The sequence below is a fragment of the Epithele typhae genome (genome assembly GCF_022376455.1).
Source record: "Epithele typhae strain CBS 203.58 chromosome Unknown BXZ73scaffold_238, whole genome shotgun sequence".
Taxonomy (NCBI): domain Eukaryota; kingdom Fungi; phylum Basidiomycota; class Agaricomycetes; order Polyporales; family Epitheliaceae; genus Epithele; species Epithele typhae.
Window position 1 is genome coordinate 7,298 of NW_025954429.1, and position 16,242 is coordinate 23,539.

The 16,242-nt window shown below is 57.8% G+C and overlaps 3 protein-coding genes across 3 annotated transcripts; all 3 read left to right on the top strand.

Annotated features, from left to right (window-relative positions):
* Positions 1–708: 708 nt before the first annotated feature.
* BXZ73DRAFT_83879 (uncharacterized protein) lies at positions 709–3,593 on the top strand (the record flags this gene model as incomplete). Its single annotated transcript, XM_048023952.1, has 6 exons — positions 709–764; positions 848–918; positions 984–1,359; positions 1,414–1,446; positions 2,003–2,153; positions 2,721–3,593. The coding sequence occupies 6 exons, from the start codon at positions 709–711 to the stop codon at positions 3,591–3,593; spliced, it is 1,560 nt and encodes a 519-aa protein (XP_047870784.1).
* Positions 3,594–5,353: 1,760 nt separating this feature from the next.
* On the top strand, positions 5,354–7,156 carry BXZ73DRAFT_83880 (uncharacterized protein; the record flags this gene model as incomplete). Its single annotated transcript, XM_048023953.1, has 3 exons — positions 5,354–5,522; positions 5,649–5,713; positions 5,771–7,156. The coding sequence occupies 3 exons, from the start codon at positions 5,354–5,356 to the stop codon at positions 7,154–7,156; spliced, it is 1,620 nt and encodes a 539-aa protein (XP_047870785.1).
* A 665-nt stretch (positions 7,157–7,821) lies between these two features.
* On the top strand, positions 7,822–10,137 carry BXZ73DRAFT_93947 (acyl-CoA dehydrogenase/oxidase C-terminal; the record flags this gene model as incomplete). Its single annotated transcript, XM_048026714.1, has 10 exons — positions 7,822–7,872; positions 8,297–8,466; positions 8,523–8,661; positions 8,709–8,728; positions 8,777–8,921; positions 8,972–9,183; positions 9,234–9,244; positions 9,290–9,713; positions 9,772–9,868; positions 9,910–10,137. 10 exons carry the CDS (start codon positions 7,822–7,824, stop codon positions 10,135–10,137), a joined length of 1,497 nt encoding a protein of 498 aa, XP_047870786.1.
* Positions 10,138–16,242: the final 6,105 nt, after the last annotated feature.

Genomic DNA, 16,242 nt, shown 5'->3' on the forward strand with positions numbered 1-16,242 from the left:
GGATTGCGTTGAAGCGGTTTATGTCCTTCTCCTCTACGCGAGGGGAGGAAGAGGTCCTCTGAAATCGCCCGATGGGTGTGAGGGTGACACAAGTGGAGTAGTCTGTCGCTGTCCACGGCCGAGCCTCGTAACGCCACGACGCGGAGTTCATGTCGTTTGTGGCGTGAAACTTCATTCCCTCGCCACCCCCCTGTATTTGAGTCAGCCATCCAGATTGCCTGTTCAAGAGATGGCGTGTGGAACGCACGGTTGAGACGTAGAACGCCCAGTGGAAATATCCGATCTGGGGAGTGTCGCTGAGTGCAGCGTATATACACCCAGTTTCGACACCAGAAGGATGCGTGGTGATACTAGCAAGACGGTTAGTGCAAGGAAGTATATATATGTATATAAAAATAACTCACAGTTGGGACATTTTTGCGCGTCACAGTTAGGCGCAAAAGAGGGAGGAGGCTGTCAGTATGGTGGTCACGGTTGAAAATAACCGCCACCCGGGTTTGAACGTTGAACATGCGCACAACGCATAGGCGCTCAAAGGCCTTGTCGAGGACCCCACATAACGCGACCCCGGGGGCCCGAGCAACTTGAACCGCGCGGGTGCGAGACTGCGATCGGTCGCAGACCGCGTCCACGACTCTGCGCACCTCAGTGCTGCTTGCCACCCTCTACACACTTCCGCCACCTCCTCTTTAAGTGCCTCTCCCCACCATGTCAAGCAGAACGAAGCGGAATCGCGCAGAACAGCCGGACAAGAAGAGAAAAAAGTAAAGTCGCATTTACCTCTCCCCCTCCGCGTATCCGGCGTCGAGTGCGAGTCACCAACGCGCGCCGGTCGTTCATCCTCAAGGGCCAAGCGCGACTCGGACGAAGAGGACTTTGAAGCAAGCGAAGCCTCTGCCGACGAGGGCATTGACAACGGTACGTCGGTGTATATATTCGCGCTCGAGCTGGGCTCATATATGCGCCTCGGTGGCGTCGTTCAGATGAGCTCGACGCGTTGAGCAAGGACAACATCATTACCACCGGTCGGCGTACGCGTGGGATCCGCGTCGACTACACCAAGGTCAAAGGCTTCGCGGGTGGCGACGATGATGACGACGACGACGAAGACGATGAGCCCAAAAAGAAGAAGAAGAGCAGCAGCAGCTCGAGTAAGAGCAAGAGCAAGAGCACAAGCAAGAGCGCGCCGAAGGCGTCTAGCTCGAGCTCTTCGAAGCGGCAGCCCCCTGCACCTCCGTCAAAGCCCGTGAAGAAGACGAAGAAGCGCATCGTCTCGGATGACGAAGATGAGGACGACAAGAGGACAAGAAGGCCGACGACGACGACGAAGATGATGACTGAAGGATATAGGCGTTTTCTGTGAGTTCAGTCATGCAATAGCGTCGCGCTACCATTCAAACGATCTCCCTACAGGCTGTACGATATTGCCCGTTGTGGTGGACATATGTGCGTGATACTAGTGGTGTGGAATTGAACAGACCAAGGACCAGTGTTGTCCGCTGTGTGAAATGACATGTCCGTTGCGAGATCGAACTCGCATGTGTGGCGTGAAGTCCTACATGTCCTGTGTAGCGAAGTACATCAAGTCAATTGACGAGACACATTTGAACGTGCCTTTCACAATACTATTGTAGCCTACATTTCTAAGGGTTGCTGACGGTTTATGCATTATGTCCCCCACCTCGCAGTGAGTTTTGTTCAGAACACCTTTCCGTCTTCCTCCACCATCTCCCCCAAGCTCTACACTGTCTTGTCCCGCATTCGCCACTACGGCTGTTCTTTCCTGAAGGCCTCAGTGTGGCAACCGACTGGCTGTGAGGGTCCTGGTTTCTGCAAGGGGTGGAGAGACTGCGCAGTGCGTAGCACATAAAAGTCGCTCAGTGGGTGTCCGCAGCCCCCAGCTGTCACCTCTAAGATGCCTCTTGAACATCCCCTCTTCGGCTTCGAAGACCTCCTCTACATTGTCTTCTCCTACCTCGACCCATACATCATCCAAATGCAGAACATATCGCTCGCCGAAGCTTACTGGCGTCCGCGCTCGTCTGCCGCAGTGCCGCGCGACCTGCGCTGGCAACGCTGTGGAGATCGTTACCCAACGAAAGACCGCTAGTCCAACTTCTTCAAACCCTGGGCTCATCAATCTGCGGAGTGTCGTGAATGGGGAAGATGCGCCTTGATAGATGATGAGTTTGTGAGTAACTGCGCACTTTGGGTTCTTGCACATATGGGCAAGGGTTCGACCAGATCTCAGTCGCCATCCCCTGGAATGGCGCAGACCTGGCGACATGACCATGTCGTGTGCTTGTATGCGCATAGTTCATCACGATTCGGCGCAGTCCAAAGTAGTCCAGCGAGGCCTGACTTGATTCTGCGCAGATTCTGTCCCAAGACGCAAACGCCTCACAAATGATCACCGCAGGGCACGCTTGCAAGAGTATGTAAATCTGTTCACCGGATCGACCTCAACTTGGACCCTCCTCCATCAACGATCTGGGCCCATTACCAAGCTTGCCCAGCTGACCATCTACTCGTCTCCTTACGAGCCGTCTCTATCTCGGTCGGATGCGTCGGCAAGGTACCGATATCAGAGCTGCACTACGTCGAGAACAGCCAGTTGTCCTCATACCGCCTACCGTGAAGCAGGTTCACATTCTCCGCCGCTCCAGGCCAATATCTCAGTCCGCCCACGCTGTATTATCGATTTTCCTAGAACGTTGTAGGAACATAGAGAGGCTCACAGTTCCGGAATCGAGGCTATTCTCCTCAGTGGGGAAAATGCCTTGCTACGTCTTCTCAGTATCGAAGAACACAACCTTACCACCGACAAGCTTGAACCGTTGCAATACGCGCCGGCGCTGCAAGAGCTGAAGCTCTTCTGCTTCGACTCCCTCCAGCGGCCGCAGCAAACTTTTGACCGCATCCATACCGTCACCATCCACGGCACTCAGACTACAATTCGCAACGTTATCGCAAACACCGTTTTCCCTGCCCTCAAATCCCTCCACGTTGAGGTCAAATACGAAGTCTACGACGCGCTCTCGACCCCCCTCACCGCCTCTATCGGCGCGCACTTCCCCCACCTCACCACCCTCCACATCCACGCGCCCGCGCCCCACCTCCTCGGACGGATCCCGTCCATCGCAGGCCCGTCCCTCTCCGGCATCGTCGCCCCGCTCCTGCCCCTCCGCGCGCTGCAGTCCGTCGCGCTCGACCTGCCCCGGTTCCGCGTCGCGTACACGAACGACGACCTCGCCGTGCTCGCCGCCGCGTGGCCGGCCCTCCGCGCGTTCCGCCTCGCGTGCGCGACGACGCCCGACAAGCGCGCGCGCCTGGACGCGCTCCCCGCGTTCGTGGGCGCGTGCGCACACCTGCGCGCGCTGCGTCTGCCGGAGGTGGACTTTCCGTGGGTGCCGCTCGAGGCGCTTGCGGGCGGCGCGCCGGCGGGCGGGTACGCGCGGTTGACGACATTGGAGATCGCGGGCGTGGTGGTGCCGCCGGTGCCGGACATCGGAGACGCAGTTGCGGCGGAGCTGCGGAAGGTTTTCCCTCGGGTCGAGCATTGGGCAAGGTGCCCGATCGTGGTGCGGGTGTGACAGCGTCTTCAAGAGGATGGACTGTTGTAGTATATTGTCAATCTGAACATGTCTTGAGTCCCACACACAGTGCGTAAAGGCATTTCCTCGCGGTACACAAATATGATTATGACTATGATATACCACTGTCCGACCCATGGTTTCAACTCCACGGGAACGACAGCTCACACGCTTGCAACAGGAGGTACAACAAGCCCGAAAACGGGACCAATGCCTTCGTAAGACCAACGTGTTCTACCAAAAAAAAAAACATCTGAACATGTGTGTACCAACTTGCGTGTCCGCTTGGTGTCCGCTTTGGTGGAAACTCTCCGGAGACGGTTCCCGACGCGCTCAACGCTGGAGTGGGAGGCGGTCAGGTGGGAGATCAAGGCCTTGAGGAGTGGAAGTGGGTGAGGGATGGAGGTCCGGAGGTTCTTTGATGGAAGACCAAATGACAGCCCGTCAAGGGCAAGCACCTACGAAATTGAAGCGGTCAATGTGCATTATACTCTCGCAATATTTCATTCAACTCTGACAAGCGTCGCCGCGCTTCGCGCGGCACCCTTTCCATCATACTCCAATAAACGAGTGTAAACAGACGAGCTGCATGCACACACGTCGGGGGCGCAACACGGTGAACGTGTCGAAAGGTAAGGTGGAATCTGCGCCAGGCCCGCTCGTGTACGCTCGAGCTCGCGCTCGCGCACCTCGCGGTGGATCCGCACGCCACGTCTCCTCTGCAGACGTGAACTGCGGGTCCTCCGGAACGCCGCCGCCGCACCCGCGCGCGCGTCTGGGCCACGCGCCGAACGCGAGCCAGCGCGCGTGAGGGCCATGAGTGCGAGAGAATCCCAGGCGTTGCAGGACTAAGACCTCTGAGAACTCGTGCACTATACTCTGCAGAGTCTAGATCCGGGACAGAAATGCACCACGACATGACGTCAGTGTGCGCAGAGAGAATTCAAATATTCACGATGACGGAAACGTATGATCATCTCCTTTTCTGCAGTATGCAAGCAAAGCGCCGATCACACGCGGGGCTTCGCGATCGGCGAAGGAAAAGTGGGAATACACGCCAAACAAAGGCGCTACAGGAGATTTGAATGAAGTGGAGCGCCATTAGAAGTGCCAGGAAAGCAAAAACTACACCGATCACCGATCAACCACGTCTCCGCAATACGTTGTTCATCATCATCGCTCCGAATTCCTCTTCCACACGTGTGGCGTTATGACTTATTATACTGCATTCATCGAAGAAGTCCTGGACCCACAACTCTCACTAACCTCCGACCCTCTCTCTCTCCGATTCGTCCTAGAGCTGCGCCCACAATCATCTATGGACCGCTTTGCCCGCCGACTCTATAGACCGCAACGCCTTAGCAATGTCGCTCTTGAGCCTAAATTCCGGGGGGATCTTTCCCTCGAACGCCACGAATCGGCGTGGCGGGGTTCTTCACCTCGAGTTTTCGCGGTCGCCAGACCCTGGCGCTTTGGATAAGCACGCTACAAGACGCTGAATTTATTAACCGAAGGCTCCTAAGCAAAATTAAGCCCTGTTGGGCAACTTAATGAGCGGCTTGAACTTGGACAAGCAGGAGCGATTGGTGAGCTTGTGCCAAAGGAAGGAGATCGGACTCATCATGAAGCTTGAAGCTTGAAGGTGCATGTGAGAAATGAGGTCGGCATGGGCCGGCGACAGGCGTGCGTCTGATAGGCGGTGTTGGGGTGCCTGCCACGATGTTTCTTTCCAAGTCGTCCCACCGCGGGGGGGCAGCATGATGGCGGCTCGTCCTCTCCCTCTTCCCAACGCCGTACTCCGGCCACCCTCCTGGTACGGTGCCATGGATGACCCTGGCCGCCAGCCGCATCTTGCCCTTCAAATAGGGGAAATTGTAGAAATGATCCTCGCGAACTTCGACCCCAGCGACACGTCCGACCGTCTGACCTGTATGCACGCGTCTCTCACGTGTCGCTCTTTCTCCGAACCTGCCTTGCGACGGCTCTGGCACACTCTCGACAGCCTCCTCCCGCTTGAGAACATCATCCTTCCCTTCTACCAGCCGTTTCATGCAGTTTTGCGCGAGCGTCCTCGAATGCTCTCACGCGACTCGGAACCGCGACAGGACCACGCGGAGAAGGTGCCGTTGATCTCTCTACACATGCATCTCCGAATTTCAACTCATCACGCACCATAGATCATCTCGACTTCCGCCTACTCAAACGAGGCTAAACTGGAGAGACTGCGCATCTGCGCAGCACGAGTAGAGTCCCTCGTCTTCAAGACTACTCTTGAGCCTAGCGAGTTCGTGCTTCTTCTCGACCTCGCCCTGCTTGCAGGCGCACCCATCTTTCCCCGCCTCAAGAAACTCCATTATCGTCTCCGGTGGCATGCTCGGGAGACTGAGCTGCCCTTTGCGTTCTCGTCCTCGCTCGAGGAGCTCTCTTTGACCTCCATTACGGAAGAGGACAAGCATAGGACTCCTCCCCTTATCGCGGCATTCATCAAACATTGCCCTCAAATATCCCGCTTCGCGCTAACCATGATGCCCGGGTACTTCCCCGACCGCCTCGCGAAAACATGGCAGGCCGTTTCGGGATTCTCGCACCTCCGTCACCTAACAACATCCTACGCACCTACCCCCGTCATCCTCGTCCAGATTGCGACAAGGCGTTCTACGATTGAGACCGTCGAATGTGAATACGTGGACTCCCCCTACACCGAACCCGCGCCGCTCCCACTCAGCCCGCCCGTCCAGACCACACGGCTCACGGTGCTCAAGCTCGGAGGACCGAAGGCGGGCATCGACGCGATCCTCCAGTCCGTGCTCGCGCCTCGCCTCACACACCTGCACCTCGACGTGCCCCAGATGACCGACACCCGCGTGCTGCACACCGTCGCCTCCCTGCCGCTCGCGCGCTCGCTCCGCACGCTCTCCCTCGTCCTCGACTCCGGCCGCTTCTGGCAGTACCGCTTCCCGCTCTCGCTCTCGCACCTCCTCCGCCCGCTCCGCACGCTCTCCCAGCTCGCGGAGGTCTCCATCACGATCACGTCCTGCACGGAGGTGACCGCGACGGACGGCGACTTCCGCGGGCTCGCGCACGCGTGGCCGCTCCTCCGCCGCCTCCGCCTCGTCTACATCAACCGCGACGACGTCCACTGGGGCGCGCAGCCGATCGAGACGCTCTACGGCCACACGCACACACACGCTGCGGCGACGCTCAGCGCGCTTCGCCACTTCGCGCGGGGCTGCCCCGCGCTCGAGACGCTGGAGCTCGACATGCTCGAGGCGCGCTTGGATGCGGGACTTGAAGGCGGAGATGGCGTGGCGGGCGCGAGCGCAAGCGCGCTCGTGGTCCTGCAGGTGTGGGCGGATGACCGGGGGGCGCGGGACGAGGAGCGGCCGAACGCGCTGCAGATCGCGCGGTTTGTGGACGGGCTGTTCCCCCAACTGGACCTGCGGCAGTCGTGGATCAGAGACACGCGCTGTGTCGGTGGAGATGTGTGGGAGAAGATGGAGGGGCTTAGGCAGGGAGGGAAGGTGGACGGCCTCGCGGTGTCCGCGATGTCGGTCTCGTCTTGACAAAGGCTTTCTTGTGTCGTTCGCGCTATTGTACCAGCCCGTTAACTTTGACATCGCCAGCGTAAGTGTTACCAAGAATTTGGTTGAGAGCCACACTGAGAGCTCGACTCCGTCGGAGAGAAGGGGAAAGAGTAGGAAGAAGTCCAAGGAGAAGGCGGGGATTGAACCTGGCGGCTAGTGCGGGAACAAATTCGAAAGCAAAAGCCAGGAGAGCATAAATATTGAGACCCGTAGGTCTACCACTCCGGGAAAGCGTGTCATCCTTGTGCAGGGGCCATGCTAATCTTCTCTGTATCGTTCCAATTTTTTCGTATGTCACCCCGAAGGGGACATTTTTGAGGGCTCGAACTCCCGCTCCGCCGCCAAAGTCGCGCCTTTCGCTCGGCCCACGGGTGCCATGCCGGCGCCTCCTTGCCTGCATCTCGCAGCTTTCTTCATCTCTCTTTCTCTCATCAATGTCGCTCTTCCCCACACCCATAGATCCTACGCTCCTTGCGACGCTACAGACCGCCGCCTCGTCGTAGCGGGAGGGAGTTCTCCCGCGCACCCGTCTTCGACAAATCCTGCAGGTAGGTCCAACTGTTAGTATTCGATTCGCACATGCTGAGTGCACTCCTCCGCAGGTCGTTCCTCATGCGCACTCATACGGACGAGCTCTGGCAATGATGCTCGATCAAATGCTGCCTTTGCAGCTACATGGCACTGGTACGTCTTATGTCGCAATCCTCGCGCATTCTGCCTCAACGAACGCCCCATAGAATTTGAGTCTATGCCGAACCCCTAAGGGCCTGGTCGGCTGTCCGTGGGATGGGCTGGGTTCCCGCCAAAATGATCCCGCAGCACGATGGGCTGTGGGCTCGGGAGGGGTACGCGCCCGTCTCGGTGGGCGCGGGAGCCCATCCCACAGCGCATCCCACGGGCAGCCGACCAGGCCCTAAAGCTTGGAAGAGCTGAAAGCTCAGTTGAAGGACGTGGCCACGAGACCGGGAATTTGTGGTACGTCCTGTCGTCTGAACGTTCTTGCATGTGAGGCTCATGTGAGCACATCCCCAGACAAGACTTGGCCACGGTGCCAGCGTAGCTTTCCTGGAGACCATTGCAGCTCGTCTTCAGGACTCACACAAGTTTGACATCCGTTAGCCGACACTCACGAGCGACGCACTGGGAAGAACAGCAGCACATGACGTTGTTCAAGCACGTCTTATTTTGCCGTCCGGATTCGACGCGGGGCCACATTTGTTTCTCGTCCAATTGCGGTTGTTGGACGATCACGCGGTGCTCCCTGGGATCATCGTTGGGGACATTGGTATGTTCCCTTCTCAACTTCGTGCATTGGCCCTCAATAGGCGCGTTGTCAGGTCCGAAGGCATTGTGAGGTCGACAACGGTTATGCGCGGTTCGACCATGTCAGGATTCCCCGCAAGCAGATGCTCTCTGCGTTCGCGTCTGTGACGCCCGACGGCAAATACGTCACGCCTCCACATGCGAAGCTCAGCTACGGTGGAGTGAGTGCTTCGTCATGTCTCGCGAGCTATGGCTAATTGTTGCACAGATGCTTTACATTCGCTCCGGGTAGGTCGCTGCAATAAACAGACGCGCATAGTGACCGAATCGGCACAGGATGGTCGCGTCAACAGGCTGGACAATCGCGAAGGGTATCACAATCGCGCTGCGATACGCAACCGTACGACGACAGGGAGCCGATGGGTTGGAACGGCAAGTCATCACCTACCCGTCCGTCTACATTCGCCTCGGAAAGAGCCTCGTTAGTATCCCCTCGTCTTTATCCTGCGGCCTTGTCTGAAGAGTTTCTAGGCGAACGCATTCACGCAACTGCTCGCCCAACTTTCATTAGGAAACACGTCGTTGCTGGCGGAGATGCACGCGACGCTGAGTAGTCTCAAGGTGCTTGTGTCCACAACAGCGGTTCAATGCCTGGAGACGGCACGGCCGTCGATGGGCGGACATGGCTTCAGTGACTTCGTTGGAGTGGGTCGTTTGTATACGGACTACGTTCCCGCTGCCACGTATGTACGCGCTCCTGAATCCGTGTCCTAGTTGCTGATTTCGGCTACAGGCACGAAGGCGGTGACTTCGTCCTCGATCAGTAGGTCGTCCGCGCTGCGCTCAAAGCTTCCGACGCTGTGGTCGTCAACAAGGCTGTCTCCTCGACTTCTCTCTCTCTCATCCCAACGACGGCGTATCTCCTGGTTCAAGAACGAGCAGCATGGGCCGCCGGTCCCGATGCAAGCATGGACGCTCCTGTGGCACGCGCCGTCTCCGACCCGTTCGTCGCTGCGCGCGTCAACGAGCTCAGTCAGGCTCTGGATGGACCGAACACGGGTGTGCTACGCAAGCTCTTCCAGCCGCACCTGCTCACGACGGTGGAAGCGGGTTTGGTGGACATGCTGTCGTTTGGCGTATTCTGGGCAGGGAAGCCCGGGGCGGACGTGACGCGCGGGTTGCGCGTCGGGATCAAGAGGACGTGCGAGGAGCTGCTTCCGGGGACGATCGGACTGTCGGATGGATTTGGATTTGCGGACTGGGAACTGGATAGGTGCGCTACCGTTCTTTCGCTTTCTTGATTGATGTGGCTCTGATCTTAATCGTGCCAGCGCGCTCGGTGCCTTTGATGGAAACGTCTACGAGAACTTGTGGGAGAGAGCGCAGGCGGAACAGCTGAACCGTGGTGATGCCGCTGACGCTTACGATGTTGGTGCTTTTTTTTCTAAAAACATTCATTCCGCGTCCAGTTGACGCAGAACTTGAAGAAGCACATTACTCCAGCGAGGCCAGCGTCTGTCTGGGTACCGTTCGAAGCTATAATCATCATCCGTACATTCATACCTGAACATACCTTCCTGCAACAACTCGCCACGATCGTCCCTGCGTGGCCGGCCCACCACACCCTGCGCCTCGAGTTCGGCAAGCCTTTTCCCTCAGGCGTAGTCACGGGTGTTCCCTGGGCTGTCTCTGTCTGAGTTACTGACAAACGAGCGCGATGGGGTAGGCTCAGTCCCGAAGGCCATCAGACACTGCAGGTCCTGCAGGTCCTGGTGCCGCGGTCGTCGACGGGGGAGGTGGGTGCGGCGGGGCTCGCGGTGTTGAGGGAGTGGTCTCCGAAACATTCTGTGCCGCGCGAGGAGCGCAGTATGTTTGGGGTTGGAACGCTTGATGATTTGGGGAGTAGTAAGTAGTGTACAACCGCTGGCATGAGACGAGAGCTGCGGGGAAAGGGCTGAGAGATGCCACGCGAAATATGTGACACGTATACATGGACTTGGGTGGACCACCGGAATTTGTTGTAGTTGTGGGGGTACTCGTGCATTACACATGCCGGTCGCGAGTACTTGTAGCTGGGCGGTTGATGCGGCGGTTGGACTGTGCCAGCTCCGGCCTCTCCACGATAATCGAAAACAAATCCCCTCTCCGGAAGCTGGTACTCGGACTCTCTAGATGCGTACGTAGATACCGGCACGACGGCCATGAGAGGAGGAAAAGTTGACCATAGGTGGAGATGGCTAAAAGATCCAATAGGAGAGAAACGAGTCATTGTCCAACTCAGCATCGTATAGGTTCCTGAACACGTCCTCGTCTCGACGCTCCGATATCACCTGTATGACCGCCGTCCACGTCGTAGAACTCTGACACTCCTCCGGATTTTGTACCCAAAAGTATGACTCCGAGAGCTGCAGGTTCGGGAACACCCTCTCCAGGAGCGTCGCGATCGCGGGAGCCTCCGGGCGCACCGCCAGGTCCTCGCCCGCGCCCCGGAGACGGGGCGAGCGCATGCGCACCGCCGGCGGGGGCAGGTCCGTGCACAGCGCCGCCCCGTGGAAGTTGGCGAGGGCGTCGAAGAGCAGGACCGTCTCGAGGTGCGGGCAGTGCCGCGCGAGGTGCAGGAGCGACGTGAAGGGCGCGTCCCCGGCGGCGACGGGCGCTTTGAAGTATGGCGGGGCGATGTGGAGTCGGCGCAGAGCGGGCCACGCGCGGGCGAGCGCGGCAAAGTCGTCGTCGGTGGGGGAGAAGCTCGTCTCGGGATAGAGGAGCTTGAACTCTTCGAGGAGCGGGAGGAAGAAGACGGGCTGCAGGATGTCCGCGAGCGGACGGCGGCCAGGGCCGAGCGGCGGCCATTCGGAGGGGAGCGCCAGATGCAGGGTCCGGAGGGTGGAGCTGGAGGCTTTCAGTGCTCGTAGATTGGCGTGGAAGTCTGGGAGTGTGTCCCCGGGCGCTTCGGGATCGGGAGTTGGGAGCCTGACATCGGAGAGGATGGGGGCGTGGAGGTGGCTTATCAACGAGGCTACTGCTGGCCACTGCCCCCCACAGACGAGCTTCTGCAGGCGAGGAAGATGCGCTACAGAAACCGCTTCTGGCTTCTCCGTCTGATCACGAACGGAAACCGATAGCAGAAGGAGGTCGTGGAGAGAGGGGCTAGCATCGGCCATGTGTCGGAGGAGAATTCCCCAAGGGATGTCAAGTGCCCAAAGGTCGAGCGAGTGCAGCGCCCTAAACTCGAATATTGACTGCAATACTTCGCTAGGTACCTGGCTGGGTGGCGGTATGAATAATGGTGGTATTAATAACTTGAAGTGAGGAATATCGGGGACGTGATGCCGAAAGCAGTCGATAATTTCTGCGACTTCCCCATAGAATTTGTGGTCACGGGCGACAAGTTCCAGCCGGCGAAGGTGACGAGGGAAAAGCAAGGACGGGGACAGCTTCACCACAGGCATGTACAGTTCTTGAAGTGCAGGGAAGGGCTCGCTTGTGGAACTTCTGGCGAACAGAACGGCAAGAAGAGTCAAATCTTCGGGTGGCAACATATCGGGCTCGGGAAAGCATAGTCGTCGAACGCGAGTCGCGCAGTGATAAAACCGTCGGCGCAAACATTCGTCATCGTACAATCTCGAAGAGAGAACCTACGGACGAGGCGTGAGTGGTTGAACGATAGGATGTCGAATCACTTACTTTGCGCGCCAGGTGTTTCATCCCAGTCGAATTGTGTTTTTGAGAGATGCGTTTCGAGAGTGACCATCTGTTCCGTCGAGCTTGAGTGTTCAAGAAAATGAGCCATAATGGATCTAAATTCGGCCTCAGCTCTCTCCAGAGCATTTGCGAGGCTGGCTCTGCGAATGAGCGGGAGACGAGAGCCAGTTTGGCATACGTCCCTTGGTGCCCCACGGGCGTATAGAGATGCTCCATGATGCAGGCCACTATTTCGTGTATCTGCAGAGCACGCCCCGTCGCATCGGACGGGGTTTCATCACGGGACGGGGTTGCATCTCGGACGACATGTCCGGTCAACTAGTAATGCGAGGGCTCAATTGTTGTAAGTGAGCTCATTCTGTGCTGCTTAGTGATGGAACTACGTACATGGTCGACTCGCCGATCCATTTTCTGGGTCTTCCAACCAAGCAGGTGACGAATGCTGGGCACCATGGCTGCTGTCGTTACGGGCGGCGGGGAATATGAGAGGCGAAGCAGGAACACGCCGGCACCGGGACCTCGTTGAACAAATGTTTTGAAGTCCGCTCGCTCACAAAGGATTACGTAACGGCTCATACTGACTCCGCTTCTAACCGCTTCGAATTGATTCAGAAGTACTTACGCGTACTAGCCCAACGGGCTGTTGAGAACGAGGCGACTAATGACATCCGGAATCATGGGACCACTGCCCGGAAAGGCTTTTTCCCCACATGGTTGTGGTCGACATCAGAAGGGCGTTGGGTGAGCACTGAGAATTGAGCCATGATTTGCGGCTCCTGCCACGGGCGCCAAAATACGAGCACGTGGTACACATAGAGCCAGCTGCGGAGTTCGACTGCGCACTCTGCTCGAAACACATTTCTACCTCTTCCTCATATGCACGCTGGGTCCTCCATACGAGAGCCAGTTATATACTTGTAGCAATCTTGTCGTGAGGTAAGTGTTTCTTTGGTGAGCTGCACGATGATGCTGGATTGACTTGACTCTGGACTAATTTGTTGGACTGGCTCAGCACTGAGCAGAGGGATGCGTGGATGTGGAACCGGCCCCCGTACTGGACGAGAGAGTCTCGTCGCGTAAGCGAAGTGGTCGTCAATATACAACCTACCCTTACCGGGCCATGACCTCTGAATATAAATGCTTGCTCGCTAATCCGCCTCGTGAAGACCTTGCCTTCCCTCACAGGTCACGAGTCCCGAGTCAAGATGACAAATGAGCACTCGCTTGTAGCGCCACATCGTTGTCACCTTTACTGGGAAGGATACCGAATGGTCGAAATCCGTATGTGATCCCATGGTTTCTTGCTTGCGAGCCGTGGTTCAACTTAAAACATAGGTTGGTGCAGTGAGTACTATCGGCCGTACGCTTCAATGGGGGATTGGCATTCACGATGGGCGGCATTTTGGGACTTCCTGCGCCGATTGCCTGCGTGACGTGATTATTCAGTCCTCGCTGAATAATTTTCGAGGGTTCCCATGCGACAAACCAATCACACGCCCACTCTCCAAGTCGCCTGCTGATAGACTGCCGCCTTCGCTAGTCCCTGTTCACCATTCCCCCACGACTCTTCCTCGCATGTCCGGCCAACACGAAAAAATTGCCGTCGCCGTCGCCGTTGTACCGATGGTGGGGATCCAGGATATCGAGCATGCAACAGTGATCGACGATCCTCGCGCGTGGTCGAAAACACGGAAGGTGAGTACTTGAGTCGTCACCATATGACTCCTGCCTGTCGGGAACGAACACTTTCCCCTGACCTCTCTCTGCTGTTGCTAGCTCGTCGTTCTTGCGACCGTCTCCGCCGCGACCATGATCAATGGTCTCGGTACCAGTATCTACAATCGTGAGCAAGTCCGCCTGCGATAAGGAACTCGACGCTCACTTCGCCTAGCCTCCATTTCCCAGATAGAGGACCAGCTTCATGCGTCCAGTGGCGAGATCTCACTCAGCCTTTCGCTCTTCATCGTTCTCCTTGGCGGCGTCCCGCTGCTATGGAGTACCCTCAGTGAGTTCTGGGGCCGTAAGGTAGGTGACACCGTGCCTGTCGCTACTGTTCGCATACCGCACACGTTCACCCCCGCATCTAGAAAATCTATCTTCTTTCGACCCTGCTTGCCTTGGTTGGCTGTATCGTCGCCGCCAACGCCAAAACCATCGGTGTCCTCATCAGCATGCGATGCATCCAAGCCGTCGGGTACGTCACTCTCCTGGCACCCTCTCCCGCTAGCCCCATCTCATCTCGAGCAGCTCGGCCGCAGTCACCTCGCTCGGCGCCGCGACGCTCGCCGACATCTACGAGCCCGTCCAGCGCGGGACGATGATGGGCATCTACTACAGCGCACCGCTCCTCGGCCCGGCCCTCGGCCCCATTCTCGGCGGCGCGCTCACCGCGGCCTTCTCCTGGCGCGCGACGTTCTGGTTCCTCGCGGCCTTCACTGGGGTATGCTTCCTCTCCTTCATCCCCCTCAGGGACACCTTCCGCTGCGAGCGCAGCCTTACCTGCCAGGCCGCGCTCCGCCGCCGTCGGGCCCTCTCCCCCACCGTGGTCGCCTCGAGTCTCTCCCATGTCTCCGCGGTCTCCCCCGTTACCCCTGCCCCACCCCCGTCTGCGATTGGGAGTGGGGCACCGAGCGCGAAGGGCGAGGTAACGGACATCGTTGCGGTGCCCGCGCGGGATAGGGACGTCGAGAATCATCAGAACGTGACATGCGCCACCTCTTACCCACCCACGCCCCCAATGGACGATGTGAAGCTCTCCCTGGCGGACGTCAATCCCGCCAAGCCGATACTGCTGGTGCTGAGACGCATGAACAATCTCACCACCCATGTCGCTTCTGGTGTGTAGTGCAGATCCGGCCTCTGACTCCAGGGGATCATTGATGGGACGCCCACAGGGCTCATTTATGGACTGGGATATAGCCTCTCCTATACATGCTCACGAACGCTGGCCGAAAAGTACGGGTACAACGCGTTGCAAATCGGACTCGTTCTGCTCACCTTTGGCGTGGGTGAGTATTCCAGTATTCTAAACCTCGAAGCCCACTCGAAGTTGCATTTGATGCAGGCTCGCTCATGGGCAGCATCCTGGGCGGCCGCTACTCCGATCGCGTCTTGCGAAAACTCGTAGCAAAAAACGATGGTGAAAGAAATGCCGAGGTGCGTTCAAACTGCCCTCCACACCCGCGTGAGGCCTTAGTCTCACCCCACAGATGCGTCTGGCGAGCACCCTCGTGTCCATGCCGTTTCTGCCGCTCTCCGTTGTCGCGTATGGCTGGGTGTGCGAGCAGCACGTCCACGTCGCTGCGATCTGCGTGTTCCTCTTTCTGAGCGGTCTCTTCTCCATGTATGTGTGCACGCTGTCTCAAGTCTCAACCCTCAGCGCGTCTCATTCAGCGTTCTTCTGGTCTGCACAGCGCGATATACAGCAGCACGCTGGCCTACGTCGTGGATGCCAACGCGGGCCGCTCCGCCTCCGCGGTCGCTGTCAACAGCTTCTTCCGTGGCTTCACCGCGTTCGTGGCGACCGAAGTCGCCTTGCCGCTCCAGGTCCGTGCAGTCTTTGCCCAACTTGCCGTCTCCGTCCCACTGATGATGGTCCGCACTGTGTTATCCATGTTCGCGCGACGCAGAACGCGATCGGAGACGGGGGCCTCTACTCGCTCTGGGCGGGGCTGATTGTCCTCAGTGAAGTTCTCCTCCTCCTCGTCTGGTGGAAGGGAGGGGCGTGGCGGCAAAAGTGGGAGCTCAAGGAGAGTAGTTAGATATGCCATTACGGTCACCCTCGCTACTGCACCAACGAATGGCGAGCTGAGCGTCATCGGAATAACCGATTACACCGGTCATGTCCCACCACTTGTCGAAGGAGATGAGAAATTCTTCATTGTCGTGCATATGGAGGGGACTCGGGGAGGAAGAGAGGGTTTGGCGAGATTTTGGCTGTAAACGGTCGCGATGATGTGTATTAGCCTTGATAAGAAGATAAGATAAGAAACTCAATCTATCTTTCAATATTGGACTTATTCGCCAATGGGACCGACAAGTCCGAGCTATCGCATCCAAGTCACGAACGGAAGTTGGCTCCCCCCACCACTCCCGTCTCC